The 15,462-nt window shown below is 42.9% G+C and overlaps 2 protein-coding genes across 3 annotated transcripts; one reads left to right on the forward strand and one right to left on the reverse strand.

Annotated features, from left to right (window-relative positions):
* The first annotated feature begins 812 nt into the window (after window positions 1–812).
* On the forward strand, window positions 813–6,310 carry LOC128895520 (solute carrier organic anion transporter family member 3A1). Its single transcript, XM_054158191.1, has 10 exons — window positions 813–1,178; window positions 2,120–2,380; window positions 2,469–2,678; window positions 2,766–3,024; window positions 3,190–3,331; window positions 3,447–3,732; window positions 3,829–4,021; window positions 4,172–4,430; window positions 4,608–5,049; window positions 5,322–6,310. Exons 2-10 carry the CDS (start codon window positions 2,122–2,124, stop codon window positions 6,194–6,196), a joined length of 2,925 nt encoding a protein of 974 aa, XP_054014166.1. The 5' UTR covers window positions 813–1,178; window positions 2,120–2,121; the 3' UTR covers window positions 6,197–6,310.
* Window positions 6,311–6,593: 283 nt separating this feature from the next.
* Window positions 6,594–14,734, reverse strand: LOC128895526 (solute carrier organic anion transporter family member 74D). 2 transcript variants are annotated; one of them, XM_054158202.1, is made up of 9 exons: window positions 13,797–14,734; window positions 12,642–12,792; window positions 11,406–11,862; window positions 10,986–11,095; window positions 9,199–9,638; window positions 8,461–9,136; window positions 7,857–8,241; window positions 7,662–7,763; window positions 6,594–7,360 (listed from the first exon to the last, which is right to left on the reverse strand). In XM_054158202.1, exons 3-9 carry the CDS (start codon window positions 11,734–11,736, stop codon window positions 7,239–7,241), a joined length of 2,166 nt encoding a protein of 721 aa, XP_054014177.1. In that variant the 5' UTR covers window positions 11,737–11,862; window positions 12,642–12,792; window positions 13,797–14,734; the 3' UTR covers window positions 6,594–7,238. The 2 variants fall into 2 exon arrangements, with proteins under 2 accessions (XP_054014177.1, XP_054014178.1); XM_054158203.1 differs by lacking the exon at window positions 13,797–14,734 and adding an exon at window positions 13,671–13,691.
* Between the last annotated feature and the right edge of the window lie 728 nt (window positions 14,735–15,462).

The raw sequence follows: 15,462 nt of genomic DNA on the forward strand, positions 1-15,462 counted from the left end.
AGGACCTCGAGAAGTCGCGAAGTCCATGCATCCCTCCCCTCGACCTCTTCGCCTATTTCCCTCCTCGTCGTCTCTTCCTACGTTACTCCCAGGTCTTAAGGGTGATTTCTTTTCGTTCCTGGCCCCGCCAGACTAAATTTCGCGCGTTAAGCCCTCGGTGTAATCCTGCCCTTAATATTCAAAAACGTGATCGCCCTGCCAAGCGTTCCGAACGAAGGAGCTGCCCCGAAGCCACCGGCTCGTCCGAACGAACTCGGGAGGGAGCGGAAGCTTTTCATATGCTAATTGGCATTCGTCATTTTCTTATGGCGACGACTTAAGTGTGCTTAAGCGAGCTAACTCCTTTCTAGAAGCCTCAGACCTCGGCCAGGAGACGCCAGACTGGCCACGACGTTCAAAAAATTGGACACCGCGCTCGAACCGATACTTGGACTCGTACGTCTCAGGTCTCGAACTTAAGGCACATGAGAAATGAAACAGAAAAATTGAAATGAAGAAAATTAACTTTACGTATCTCCAAAAATTGGAGAAATTCCTACGAAATTGTCTCATATTTTCCAACGCTTCCTATCAGAATAAAAATTTTCCCTCTAACAAATGGATCTCGAATACCCCCCCCCCCCCCCCCCCCTTCTCTTCGCCTAGACCAACAGAATGCTAGGAGACTCTTATTTTGAATCAGTTTGAATGGTAACAGGTTATCGATTACACTGCTGATTGATCGTGTATAACACGTAAATATTTTTCCCGCCTCGGTCGAGGTGCGAGCGTTACCTACGGGTGTCGCGGTACACGCGTGTATTACACTCGGCACTTTATCGGAGGATATCTGAACGGCGTATCTGTAATGAGATAACGTGCGAGTTCGTCGATTAAAAGTGCCGCGCCTCTAGCCTCAGGCTGGTCGAGCCTGGTTGGTTCCGTTAGCCCAGTTTAACAGCGAGACGACGGGAAAAACTTGGATTTAAGAGGAACTTGGTCGCACGCGAGACAACGAGTGATTATCGCTATTGTATCCATCATGTGATTGAGCGACCATTTTCATGGTTGCAACGGTTCGAATAGAAGCGTGTTCAAAGTGGTGTGTTTTATGCGTGGGAGTGAAATCAAGGTGTTCGGAACGAAACGAAAAAACGAACGAGAGATTGGTGAAACGAGGGAATAAAACATTTGGCCAGGTATTTTTATAGAAATCGACTAATGTTAAGTTAATGTGTGATAGTGCAGGGTATAGCGTCGTAGGAATTTGGAGAATACTGGAGACGTCATCAGGTGACTCATGATAACAATCGCTAGGCACGTGTAATGATTTCTATTTGTCTAGTCTACATCCTACGGAAGATGAGGATGTGAATTAGTGTTGCCTTTTTTGGAGAATTTGTTGTTGTGGTTTGAGCGATTTGAGTAGTTAAATAGTATTGAGTTAAAAATGGCAGCGTGAAAAGTGTTGGAAACGTTAATCTATTTAGGAACAATCTATTTCATGGAAGACGACAGGTGACTCATATTTTAAATCTTTTAATTATCACCTGTTATAGATACGTTTGAATCATATGAGTAGATACTACTCAGGGCGCTCAACAATAAAACACTTCCGGTTTACATTCAAGCAGCCGATTTTTCAGATTCTAATTCAATCTCGCACAATTAGGAATTATTAGAATTTAATAATTTTTTATATAATGTTCAAAACAATTCTAATTGTAAGTCAGAATTTCATAAAGACGCATCTCCCCCTACCCCCCAATGAAAATGACATAACTCAACAAATATTATGACTAGGATGGTTTTTATCAACGATTCGTGTGTTTTGAGCAATCTTCTGAGAAAAAGTAATTTCACAATCTATGAAACATAAAACTAACATTACATATATATATCTAATAGAAATAACGCGAGCAATAAGAATAATATTCGATTGCAATAAAATTAGAAAATACAGTTACACTTTAACTGGTTATAAGTATATCTTATTTTAGGATGCTCATTTTTATTAAATAGGATTTATCGTACCACGCGAGATTTGATGTTTTATGTAAAATGTTTTATAGTAGACAAAACTCATACAGCAGAGGGTCGAGACTGCTGTTGGAATTCAAGTATTGATTCCTATTCGCAGGAATGACCATACGTCTTCAAGAAGTGGTGAGATCGGAAGTGGAAGGTGGCCTGTCAGGGCCAGCCAATCCGATACCAAGCCAGTCGATAGACTGCGGTTGTGCACAGCTACCATGTCCAAAATTAGCGAAATTTGCAACTCGACGGCTATTCGTCGGCCTAATGACGTGGATCGGTTTGGTCCAGGCAGCTGGGTACGCGTACTTTTACGTAGCGGGGCCCACGATCGCCAGAAGATTTCAATTCGATCCTTACATAATGGGCAAGTATCTCAGTTATCAACAGTTACTTTCAATTATTTTCAATTAATTCAATTTTTGTTTAACGCTATTTTTGTATTAATTTTACAGAGTGGGTCCTTGTAATATCAGATTTGACACCCTTCTTTCTTGGCCTACTCGTTGCATATTGGGGCGATAGGTTCCATAGAGTTGCATGGATCGGTGGTGTAGTCCTTTTACAGAGTGTATCATATTTTATCATGATCATTCCTCATCTGACACATAAAATGAAATTCTTCGATAACGCAAACAATGTCACACATATGTCAAAATACGCAGGTGAGCAGGAATTCAATTTTATTATACTTTGAGTGACATTCATTATTTTTACTTTAACTTTTACTTAAAATTATTCGTTACTTCCAGATGACCACAAAGAATTGTGTTCAGCAGTTCCATTTAGAATCATCGCGAAGGATGACGAATTTTGTTATTTTACATTCGGTATGATCATTGGAGTACAAGTCGTATCCGGAGTGGCACAGATTGCATATTTCGCGTTGGGTATTTCTTATTTGGACGATAATACGAAAAAGAAACACGCTGCCGCCTTCATCGGTATCATCATCGCTGTGAAAATCGTTGGTGTCCTTTTGGGATACATCCTGGCCTGGGGTTGCCTTAGGTAACAATTGTTCGATCTAAATTACTAGTGTAATTTTGCTAACAAATATTTTTATACGAAGAAATTCGGTCTCACGAGAACGTAATTTAAATACTCGTCGACTAAGCTAATTTCTGAATTATTATACAAATATTCAATATCATCTAAAGATTCTAAATGGTGCAGGATAGACGCAGAAACTCTGACTACCATAGACTCCTACACGGACCAAATTGGTGCATGGTGGCTGGGATTTCCAATTCTCACAATATTACTCGTAGTTCCTAGTTTGCTACTCTCATGGTTCCCCAGAGTGCTGCCATCCGAGGTAGACATAAATATAAAAATAATTAAGATCAGCACATTGTGGATCGTGTAAATCGAATTTATAATGCGTACTAGCCACCACGACCGAATAATTATTTTATTTATAATTACACTAGGTCGTTGAACAAGCAGCAGCTTCGTTATTAATCAGTGCCAGCAGATATAACCTAGCACCCAAAAAAGCCATCAAAGTTGGCGGTGCAGGTTTCTGCGAAACGTTGAACAGGCTGTTCCTTAATAAAATTTTAGTGTGCCACGTTCTGGCGTTCACGCTCTCCATCATGGCCATTGTGAATTTCATGGGTTACGAGAATCTTATTATAGAGTCGAAATTTCACGTTCCCAAGCCAACTGGGATGTTGCTGGGCTTCAACGATCCGATGCCTTCGAGGCTGATATCAAGTAAGACGGACTATTACTCGTAATAATTTTGTGATACGATGGTATCGTGAATTTTCTTCTAGGGCGAAATTAAATTCAAATTCCGTTTATTTTCAGACTTTCTGAAGCCTATACTGATCGGTTTGATAGTGACAGTTACAGGCTTGGTAATATCTAAAGCAAAACCTAGTGCTCGAAGTGTTATCGGATATAGTGTCGTCGTTGTGACAATATCCGCTGCAATTATTTTTGGATTGACTGGTACAGTTTGCGAGAAGAATCCTATAGTTGGCACCGACGACAGAGGAAGGTTAGTACACTTGTAATTATTACAACAATATAAATAAATATTTAATATAGCCTTCTCACTCTCTGCACGTATAATATATCACTGGAGAGGAGATCAGCTATAACGAAATATGTATTTCGTGACGATTATTCACGATTATTTTTTATTCAGAATAGACCTAACGAAGTATTGCAACAAAGACTGCGGCTGTTCGGACGACGCCCAATTTCACCCCGTTTGCGACCCCAAAGGGCAGTACACCTTCTACAGCCCTTGCCACGCTGGATGCGCTTCCTCCGAATTCAAGAACGGTATAACGATGTACACTGGCTGTACATGCGTACAAGAAGTAACTGGTAAAGCGGATGGAGATGCACAAGATGGACCTTGCAATTCGAGCGTCTGCCAAATTGGTTGGTTGTTCTTCGAAGTAAGTGAATCAACATTCATTTCAGTATTCCAAGTTTCCAAAGTACTCCAAGTACTCCAAAATTATCCATTTATATCAACGTTATTCGTTTTAATTTCATTTCCACGTGCTTTCGTAACAACCGCGATGTTTCATATTCATGTCCTAATTAATTAACTTCATATTTTCCTTCTTAAGTTCGGCACTCTATTGGCGTACGCACTAGTCGCCTCGGCTTTCGTGGGCGACTGTCTAATAACTCTAAGATCGGTCTACGCCCAAGACAAAGCCTGCAGCATCGGCTTCTTGATGATGTGGTCCACCATTTTCACGTACGCTGCTGGAAAATTCGTTTACGACCTCGTAGCAAGCCTAACCTGCCAATATTGGGGAACTCAAAAGACGATCTGTCACCTACACGACAGCTTGAAGCTTGGCGATTATCTATGCTACTTGACGGGTTCTCTTCTGGCTTTGAGCGCCCTGCTGAAAATCCTTTCATGGATTTTCTGCGCGGATCTAGACCTCTACAATCAAGAGATGGAGGAACTTCCCGAAGGTGCAGAGCTGCAGGTCCTCGTGCCCAATCTTGCTCTAAGTTCCAGAAAAGCGGGAGAGTTATCCGACACTGGCAACAATGGTAAGTCGTTGCATTGTTTGCTGCATTCGAAGTAATAAGATGGTCCAACACAGTAATAGGTTTAGATGCGAATTAAGATCTCTTTAGTATGATAGCTCAAAGCTAGAAAACATGGTTCATTTGTTTTGGTAAAATCTCCCAAGGCTCTCAATGTTCTTGCACTTAATCAACCCAAATCCATGTCCCACCTACAGTTCACACTACCCTGAACGTCGCAAGATGTACGATCCAGCGTCCCTGAAGAGATTAACAGCTTTCTGCTCCGTTCACAGACAAATCAACGACTCGAGCGGAGATCGTCAACAAACCCGAAACGACAAAGACTAACGAAAATTCTGGAAAAAGCAAAGCTCAGCAACAAATAGACGACGCACCCTTGAAGTACGGGCCCCTAGGACCCGGCGATCGACGAACAGACTCGAAGTCGTCACTGAACAAGATATCAAAAGTACGAAATCTGGAAACCGAAGACGAGTTGAGTTCCAGCGACGAGGTCGCGATGAAGAACCTCAACTCCAAGGTGCCATACGTCCCTCTAGATCTCGACTCCGACGTGGAGAGCGACTTGAGTAATGCCGAGCCCAGATCACGAAAACGTATCCACAGCAAGGACTACGATCGCGTATACGATCTAGATCAAAGCTCCTCCGAGAAAAGTTCGTTTCCCAGGCAAAATCCCGGTCGAACGCAGTACAAGAATCAAAAGGGAACCGCGGACGGTTCGTACATAACAAGCAGCTTCGAGTATTCCTCTAAACAAAATGGCGCATCCAGGAGAGGTGATTTCAACGAAGTGGGTATACCTATCGTGTCCTATTCGCCTCAGTCGCAGTCCGACCCTAGATTCCTGAAGGATGTGAAATCGTTGATCAATCAGTATGAATTGAACGCCGACCATCAAGTTGCCGAAGACCAGCAAGTTGAAGCAGGGGTTGGAGGTCACCATACGGATTACAAACCCGTTGCTGGTATTCCGTTGGCAGCCATGGTGCAGTCGAGGCCTGAATCTAGGAATGGTCAATTTTCGTCAGGGTTCAGCAGTTTGGCCGGTGGTAGAGCTCCTCAGGATCGACCTGAATCCCGTGAAAGCTCCAGCCCGAGGACTTCCAGCAAGGGGAGCAGGGGGACCTTGCATACAGATTTCTAGCGTCTACGTGAGCTGATTCGAGGGCATTTTTCTTACATTTCTGCGCCGTACACTGCCTGTGTATTGATAGTTTTATATGATCGATTATAAATATATTTTATTTATATAAACGTTTCTGGTGGTATTCCTTTCCCGATGATCCGTCCCGTCGAGTCTGTAGAGTTTAGATTTGTGATACGACAGGTGGCGTCACCTGTAATGGTATCGCTCTATAATTTAAAGGACTGACTTGGTAATTTTAGTGTTAATTTCAGCTAAAATACGACGTGCAAATAAATGAAGCAAATTCGTCATCGAAATCTTTCCCTGATCAATTATGCTTTTACAGCGATATAAAATATACTCGATATTACTTCGTATCTCGAGAAGCGAGAAAGTTAATAAGAAATTACACGAATATTAAAACGTGGATAAATGATATATTTTCGCAGTCTCGACGATCCGCAAGAAACGAAGACGCGTCACACTGTATCGTTGAATGTAAAGTAAAAAAAAAAAAAAAAAAAAAAAAAAACAGAAACACTCCCTTTCACCAGTGGTTATAAGTTCTTTTTTCACATCATACTTTGTACAATAGAACAACGATTAATTCGGGCCGATTATCTCAGATTACTGTAGAACCGTCTTATAATTATTTTTACAAGGTTTCCCTATTCATTAAAAACGATCTCGGGCACGCCCCGATCGAACGACGAGAACGTCACCGTTGAGTGGCGATAAGACGAGGGATAGTAAAAAATTAAAATTCGTTTCCGTTTGTCGAATGTCGCACCTCGCGAACGAACTAGCCAACCGTAAGTTGGCTATCCGAGGTACTACAGCTTTTAAATATCTAAGGAGATGCTTAAGGTACTTGTAAAGTCTTTATTCGTCTGCTCCTCTATGTCTCTCTCTTTCCCCCTTTCGCTTTTTTCCACCGTTCTCGTCCTCCCCTTCTATTATTTTCCTTTTATTCCTATTCATCGACGATTTTGTTGTTCGAGCCTTTACTCCCGTCGTCTCTGGGACGAAACGATCTGATCGGATCGTTAATGAGTCACTTTCAAAGTGTCTCCCCTGGCTCCTCGGCTATGTCTTTCAGCTCGATCTCCTCGTCGAAGATCTTTACGTCTTTCACGAAATACCAGACACCCACATCAAACAACGTGCCGATCGTTACGAAGCCTGTGGAAAGAATATTGTAAAATTAATCGGACTATCGACGGGGGACAAATTATTGGGATTCGCGACAGCTCGAAATAATTAGGGGATCTTCCATTCGAGTGCTTTCATTGGTTAGATCTTCGCAGGTTTCCAAGCTGCAACGTTCCTTTTATTTAATTTGTCGACTCGATTGCGGGTGTAATTTTCAGTAGGAGCATCGCAAACATAAATTTCTTGTTAGAAATGTGCAACGATTATTCATCCGAATTATAGAAAAATCTCCTAATCGATTCGAGGCCTGTGGAAGGAAAATTGAACTAACTGGCTGCGGTAAAGTTCAGCAAGTATCGCAATGTCTCGCCGTTGTAGAGCCAACAGTTTCCTGTTCCTGAACATGTCTTTCCCCAAACGAGGCAGGTTTTATCTGAAAAGAAAAATGTATTTTGTTCATGTAAATGTATGGGTATATCTTAACAAATAAACAATCTTTAATTTCAAAACGTCTTACGAAACTTACCTAAAATAAATCCGAATAATATAGGGGAAGGTATGAATGCGAATAAGCTCATAATAGTTAATCCAAAGCCCATTGCCACCGTCTTGTCCTTCTCGTCGACGCATCTGACGGAGACCAGGAAGTTCGACGCTCTTCCAGTGGCGCCGCTGAACTTGAGGAGACAAACCACGGCCAGGAAGACGTAAAATTTGTGCATACAATCCACAGGACAGGCCCCTGGGACCGCGGTGCCTAAAGATGGCGGCCCATCGGGCTCGGTGGTCTCGGACGGAATTTCCGTTGTGTGCGCCGACGTGTTGTTCGAGTACAAGTGCGCCAATGAGCGTGCATACTTCGGCTTGACGCAGCTGCACTCTGTGTATATCTTGCTGCTATTACTGTGAACCTGCAAGTGAATTCGTCCGATAACAACGATGTGAGAAACTGTGTTCGTTATCAAATAGCTCGGTCATCTTTAATTGTGGCGCCACTAAGTCAGTCGTGACGGTTTCTGGTAAAACTCTGTATTAAATCTGAATAAAGTCACCTACGTCTGATCGCGATCGAAGGTATGACGATTAGAGGATAGAGCTAAAGCTAACGAACCGATGAAACAGTTTTGCACCTTTAAGTTTCGACATCCAGCGTGACAGGCTGAGATGAAGGTTTGACCATGTTCCGAGCAGACAGGGTTGTAAGTAACGTAGTCGCAGTGGCATTGCTCGTTGCACGGGAGGAGCGTTTTCAGTGCGCCGTCCGATTGAACGGCGATTTGATTATCGTTGGCGGAGCACCCGAGGAAAGCGTAAGAAATCATTCCCAGCACGGATATGGCCCCCACCATCACGTTCCAGGCGGCCAAGTATCTGGCTTTGGGTTTGTACTTGGAGATGACTAAACCGGAAAGGAGGATCCCAAAGGCGCTGAACACCAGGCCGACCGTTCCAGTGATCAACGAGGAGACAGAGGCTGACTGCTTGTACTGCGTCTCGATGTATTTAGGCATGAAGATCCAGTAGGGCATGTATCCCATGAAGTAGAAGACAGTCGCCAGGTTGTTGCACATCAGGGTAGTGTTCGTCAACAGGCGCTTGAACGTCCTCATCATGTCTAAGAAGGAGGCAGGCAACTCTGGTTCTTGGTCCGCTTTTAAGTTTGCCGCGGACTTGTTTCGCTCCGAGGCCAACACCTTGCGGGCTGCTGCCCTGGGTAGCGTCTTCGGGAACAGCGCGATTATGCTCGCGAAGACGAACAGAAGAATCGCCAGGATGATCCACCCCAGCCACCAGGCACCCAACCATCTGTTGACGTACCAGACAGGTTTAAAAGATTGCTTCGAGTGTTTTTACGTTGATCACTATACCTTGGATCCTGTGTCGTGATGGTGGGCGTCAGAGTTGGGCTGATGTAGAACTTAAGGGCGAACGAAGCCAGACCGTAACCAATGGCTGGCCCCAGCATTCTTAGGAAATACGAGAAGCTGATCAACGCCGGTGTCTTCGACTTCTGTATGTTATCGTCCATGTACGACACTCCCAGGGTATAATATAGCGATCCGCCAATACCTGACACTAGCTGCGCTATGAACAGCAACACCTGGGGCGCGAAGTTTCCGTCCGTCTCGTCGCACTCCTTTTCGCGGTTCTCCTGCCCTAAGCATAGGAACTTTCGCTGTTTGTCAGGGATCTGACTCGTGTTCAGGCTCCTTGGTTTCGCTCCGTATTCCTTCGTGAGCAGAAGAGCGTCCTCGCCAGGGCCGTACAAAAAATGCGGCAACATCGTCATGCAACAAAATAGGACAACCTGAGGAACAAAGTAATCGTGAGGAACGAAATAATCATTCTTGATAAATGTTTAACGCAACGTATTATGGAACGGCTGATAATTAATTAATATCGGTTGTAGCTAATCTACTACCGACTTTCGAAACGCTGGTTATATTTGGTATTCACTATTTATCGATTGATTGAAATTGTCTGTAAAAATGTTTTTGCTCCGGTCTTGTTTTCCTAAGGTTTACTACGATATAAAAAAATGAATGTTTAAAGAACCTTCGATATTACACACTTGCAGAATATATTTTTCCATATGTTTACATTAATCCTCGTGTCTTCTGATATTTAGATTGCGATCGTCAAATAAGATCAATCTTGGAAAATGCCATAGGATCTTTTCTTTTTTTTTTTAGGTCTTGTGTTCGAGATTGCAATGCTTGTTAAACACCGCTGTCTACATGACTTATTTACCGAGACGTTATCTGAACGATTGCTCTGATAATAATTCATCGAGCATCTAACTGTCTCACGCGAGGGAAATCGAGATTAATTAATTTGACGTCTTGGAAATGCTTCTGAAATCATGTTTCGACGATAATGGAAATGGAGCCGAATGTATCATAGACCGTTTAGTGATGCGTAGAGATTATTAAACGATAATTAGTTTGTCTGCAACGATTTTTATGATCATCGAGCAGAAAACTGACGGTTTTCAATTAACCAAATAAATTCATATTAAAATTTCCAATTCGAATAAAATTTGTTTTGCCTCCGTTTGCTGTTCATTAGTTACTCATAAGTAGAAAGTATGCAATTAAAAACGAAATCGGATAGAAGGTGAAACAGGTGGTGCCGCGTGAATCCGTAAGCAGACGCAAATTGTTTCGAACGTAATTACTGAAAATACGTGACAGCGAGTTGTTTCACGCACACCGACAGCGTCTTTTCACTGTTCAATGAATGAAGCGCTTAGCTAAGCACACGGTGGCGAGAGTACGATGGTAAGAGGCGTGAATGAGCGTAGAGCTACGATTTCAACGCTTCCTAATTTAATTAAGAACCGACCAACCGGTGGGTTATGACGTCTCCTAGTTCATTCTTCGGGGCGTGTGCCGACAGCTGATACTTTTCTCTGCATTCCTCAAGCTTCGAGGAAGACCGTGACGGGAGGAAAGAAAAGGGGGGTCAGAAAATTGCCATATTAATTATTCTTTAGCGAAAATTCGAGTCGGAGCATTCACGATATTAAATAGTAAAATAAGAAAATAGTCGTAGATTTTCAGACGCTTTTAGAAAAACAAATTATTTCTTAGGGGAAGTTTCAGGCTTCTAAATACGAAAAGACGTAAATGTAAATGATTTTGTCGAAACTTACAGTGTAGATGCCAAACGCGATCCATCGAGGCCTGTGACCCCTTCCTGCGTAATAAGACAGGACCACCGATACGAACAATTGCGAGATATCGTTGCCCACGGTGATAAGACCTAAACAAAAATTACGCGTCTAATATTAACGAACAATTAATCGGTCGAGTCTATTGATTCACGATATGAAATCAATATGCGTTGTTGCGCCGATTTTTCGTTTCTTTCTGCTAGAATCAGGTGCAACTATTAAAAGATCAAAGTGTATAACAACAACCAAAAGCGTGTTTTCTTTATCCTGTCTCGACCCAAAATTAACCAAGGACTCTCCAGGTCACATACCCTCGAACATTAAAATTTCAACTCTGTATCTTCCATCGACTCGACCCAAAAAAATTCCCAAAGTTACGCGAAACGTCGATCAATTTACCTGTGGTCTTCGAGGGTATCTTGAACCTCTTCTCGATGGTGGTGATGGTGCCGTTGAAATACGCGTAACTGGCTGAGAATATGCACCCTAGTACACCGTAAAGGAACACGTAGGCTTTCTTGTTCGCGAATCTCTGCAAGTTGGGACCTTTTAGGAACCAGATGCCGCAGGAGGTGTCGTCCGTGATGGGTAGCTCCCTGAACACGTCCTCGAGGCCTCTGGAGCTAGGCGTCGTGGGCGTCGTCGGGGTCGTCGGTGGCGTCGATGGAACCCTCAGCAGCTTCAGGCTCTCCGGCCCGTTCTTCTCGTGGTTGCTCGTGTTATTCTTCATCTTCGTCTGCGACGCAGCTTCCCAAACAACCCCCGCTCTCCGTTAGCCGCGAGATCTGTCTGACCTCAATCGCTGGTCGCACGTTTTTGTTGTACCTCCGCCGTCCTCGCGGCCCTTGGCATCGCTCTTTTTGGGGAATCGTTCGCATTAGTGGCGAAGAAGTGAATTTTCGAATATTATTACGCAGGGTGGAAGAATAAATAATTACTGGCGTGATTCGTTTTGTACGAGGAATGCATATTATGTCTAAGAATGTATAGAAGAATATATTATACTAGTGTTGAATGTATATATGTATGTATTAGTCTGGCATAGAGGTATAATATTTAGATTCAGATAATTATCATTTCTTCTTAGTGATAGTCACAGAACTATGAAAAAAAATAGTGATAATATGTAAGTATAATAATAATAATAATAATAATAATATTGTTATAAGTATCAAGAATAAATGATTATCCGAGTCCAAACATGTGACATCGTCCCAACTAACCCAACCCGGACAATTACGAGCGAAAGATAATGGTTTGGATTCGTCTAATTTCATCTCCAAAACAATACAGTAATCCGTCGATATAACTGCACGATTCCTCGACACTGTTTATCTTTAATTATCGCGAGCCACTCGTCGATTCGCTTAACTGATGGCTGAGTAAACAAAACTGGGTCAGTCGGCGAGCAATATAAGTAAAGAAAAGTAAAACTATCTCCAAGAACGTTTTTCTGACATGTTAAAAAAGAAACAAAATTGGAGGTACGATTATTACTCACGATTATTCCGTTTTTAAGAATGCAGTTTTCTAACCTTATTCTTTCTTCTCAACATGTCACAGAAGAATAGATAACCATATTTTCTTTCCCATCGAAATCGGCGATGTCGCCGTTAAGATAAACTAATGAACTACCTTTTCCTTGAATTCGAACCGCCCTCCTCCCTGTGTTGGTTCCGCTCGACTTCCGATCTCCGTTCCTAGGTCACGTGTTCTCCATGTTTCGATACCGCGTGGTTAAACTCGATCGTGCTTCCCCTTGGTTCGCGTATCGTTTCGCCGTCACCTACGAATTCGGAGAATCAAAACTCCAAGTTTCCGTTTCCGACGACGATAACCAAAGCTTCGATTAGATGAGCGAAAATATCGACAGGATACATTTTGGACAAAATCTCGACGTGACGTTCGACGACGTGTGATTGACAAGTGACTGGCGGGAAACGATATTAGGGAAAAGGGAGAAGGGAAATGCTTCATGAGATTTATATCCGTTGACAATACTCTCGTATAAATATCCTATTTATTTATCTAAATATCAACGATAAAAGAAATATTGCACCGTTTAGGAGATAAGGCATGCTTTTCTTTAACTTTCAATTCATTACGTGAAGCTGTAAAAATATGAATCTGCGTGAATATCTGCGAGCTACTCGTTATGTCATGAAAAAGATCTATGTTTTGCTTTTTCTTAGCGGAAGAAAAATTTCTTCAATATACATAGAGGGTGCGAATGCTTGTGAGACTGATTGTATATTCAAAAGATGAGTACCAGTATCCTCTAAATTTTAATTTAGAATATAAACGCCAATTTTGACTGTAAAAAGCAAAGAGACAAGAAAACAATGCTACCCCCATTGATTCCTTGATCCTCGAAATAAATTTAAACGAAAACTTCTTCCTCAATGGTTACCAACACTCTCCGAACGTCACACATATCCCCCAAAGATCATAAACTTCGAACCAGTAATTTTACCATAAAAATCGAAGAAGCAACTAGCAAAAACGAGGCTTCACCCTTCGATTCCTCGATCCTCAAGATCAATTCGAACGAAGACATCGACACCCCCTGAATAAAAACCATATTCTTGAAAAATCATGTACTCCATAAACCGACTATCCTATACCTGTCAGATCTGTCTCCAACCATAAAATACAAAATAATACCTCGTCGATCATTCCTCACTTCGCACAACCGAGGCCTAGTCGGTCACCTCGGCTAATTTTCCGGCTACGGAAAATAAAATAAAAATCGCGGTACGCCGAACAACACAGAAACGTAATAGCACGTACCGTGGGTCGGTCGAGAGCGAGCTGATAGTTTCCAAGATCCCGCTGGAACTGCGATCCCCCCGGAAACTTGCTCGTGGTCCACGGAGAATGGACGCGGGTCTCGTTTAACGCGGCGGTGGCTGCGGGCGCGATTTCCGGCGAACGAAACGCGAATCTCGTGTCCGAAAACGTACGTTATCCCGTCCCAACTGGAATTAGTCGGTCTTCCGCAGCGCGACAAAGACGGTGGTCCTCCTGCGGATCCCCACTATCGACCCTGAAGACAGCCGATCGGACGACGAGAGGATCACGACGCGGAGAACTGTGATGCACCTATGGTACCTCGGTTCGCGTTGCTGTTATCAAGCGGGCACATTTTCTGCCTCTCTTGCAATCACTTCGTACCTCCCCCTCCCTCCCCTTCTTCGCTACTTCGTGTCTTCTATCCCGCTCGGAGGTTCCTATCGGTCTAACTCTCTTCCTCCATCCAGCGCGCTTCTATTTCTATTGCTCTCCGTTTGTAGAACGAGCGTGCGCCGGTCCTCGTCCCACTCGCTCGTCTCGAATCCCCGTTTGATAATATTTACCCACGGTGGCGTATCGATAATGCCTACCTGTCCTGCGGTAGGAGTACACCGATTTCAGGTAGACGGAGGAATTATTATTTTTGCTGGCGAAAATTTGTCGACCGACGGGGTGACAGAGGCGTTTTCGAGGGTTGGGAGGTGGATGGAGGTTGTTGGTTGGGATGAGGGCAGCGGGGGTGAGTAGTAGGGACCTTCGATCGAAGACGTAGAATTTTTACGATTTTTTGGAACTAATCTTGATGGAATAGTGGCGAGTGAGGTATTTGAGAGTTTTGATTTGGATGTAGATCCTTGGGTGAAATTGGCATCCGATGGAAATTTGGTTGAGCAAGTAAAATTATAGTAAACTTAATTCAACTGCTTTGAAGGGTGGTTAGCACCAACCTCTTCAAGGTTCCACGTTTTGCAACAAGGTTGAGGAGGGAAGATGCCAGTTCTCAGCAAGAATAGACGAGATCTCAGCTTTGGGTATGGTGTCTATGCTCGTTTCTAGTCAACCTCCGAGAGCAGAGGCTCACATTGTGAACCCATTATGATTTAATAGAGCCGACGTGATGTACACACATGCGCACACAAACGCGCTTGGTAAACTCTTCCGTCTATTCCCGCGCATTGCTAATGGCGCACACCAAACAGCTATACCGCTAATAGCCGGCGGTTAATTGCTGAAATTTAATTTTCGACCGAAGAACGGATCGGTCTCCGACCGCCTCGCCGTAGTTGTTTTGACATTGAAACGTTTCGCTAGCTACTCCGCTGGCGCACATTTTTCATCTCTTCTGATTTTCATCGATTCGAGTACTTTTACATTCGATCATGCGTAGCTTATGTCTCAACCAAATGGTCACTGCAATGTACCTTTCTTGCAAGTAAAATAATCCTCAAAATTTGAACCAACTGATGCTGCACGTAAATCACTTTCACATACTTTATATAAAATATTTTATCCATTGGACATTAGTACACATTAGTTGTATACATTACAACTACATTTAATATATCGTTGACTATTTTCACATAATCTTCCATATACTCCAAATTCACACTAAGCCAACACTTGACTTACTCGAATCCAACATATTTAACAAATTTCTCCGGTT

This window comes from Hylaeus anthracinus, unplaced genomic scaffold, assembly GCF_026225885.1.
Source record: "Hylaeus anthracinus isolate JK02 unplaced genomic scaffold, UHH_iyHylAnth1.0_haploid 5, whole genome shotgun sequence".
Taxonomy (NCBI): Eukaryota; Metazoa; Arthropoda; class Insecta; order Hymenoptera; family Colletidae; genus Hylaeus; species Hylaeus anthracinus.

Coding starts and splice junctions, on each gene's coding strand:
- LOC128895526 (XM_054158202.1), bottom strand. CDS start 11,736: ATGAAGAATAACACGAGCAACCACGAGAAGAACGGGCCGGAGAGCCTG. Junction 11,096..11,405: donor GATACCCTCGAAGACCACAG/GTAAATTGATCG, acceptor ATTTTTGTTTAG/GTCTTATCACCGTGGGCAAC. Junction 8,242..8,460: donor CTGGATGTCGAAACTTAAAG/GTGCAAAACTGT, acceptor ATTCACTTGCAG/GTTCACAGTAATAGCAGCAA.
- LOC128895520 (XM_054158191.1), top strand. CDS start 2,122: ATGACCATACGTCTTCAAGAAGTGGTGAGATCGGAAGTGGAAGGTGGC. Junction 4,431..4,607: donor TTGGTTGGTTGTTCTTCGAA/GTAAGTGAATCA, acceptor TTCCTTCTTAAG/TTCGGCACTCTATTGGCGTA. Junction 5,050..5,321: donor ATCCGACACTGGCAACAATG/GTAAGTCGTTGC, acceptor CTCCGTTCACAG/ACAAATCAACGACTCGAGCG.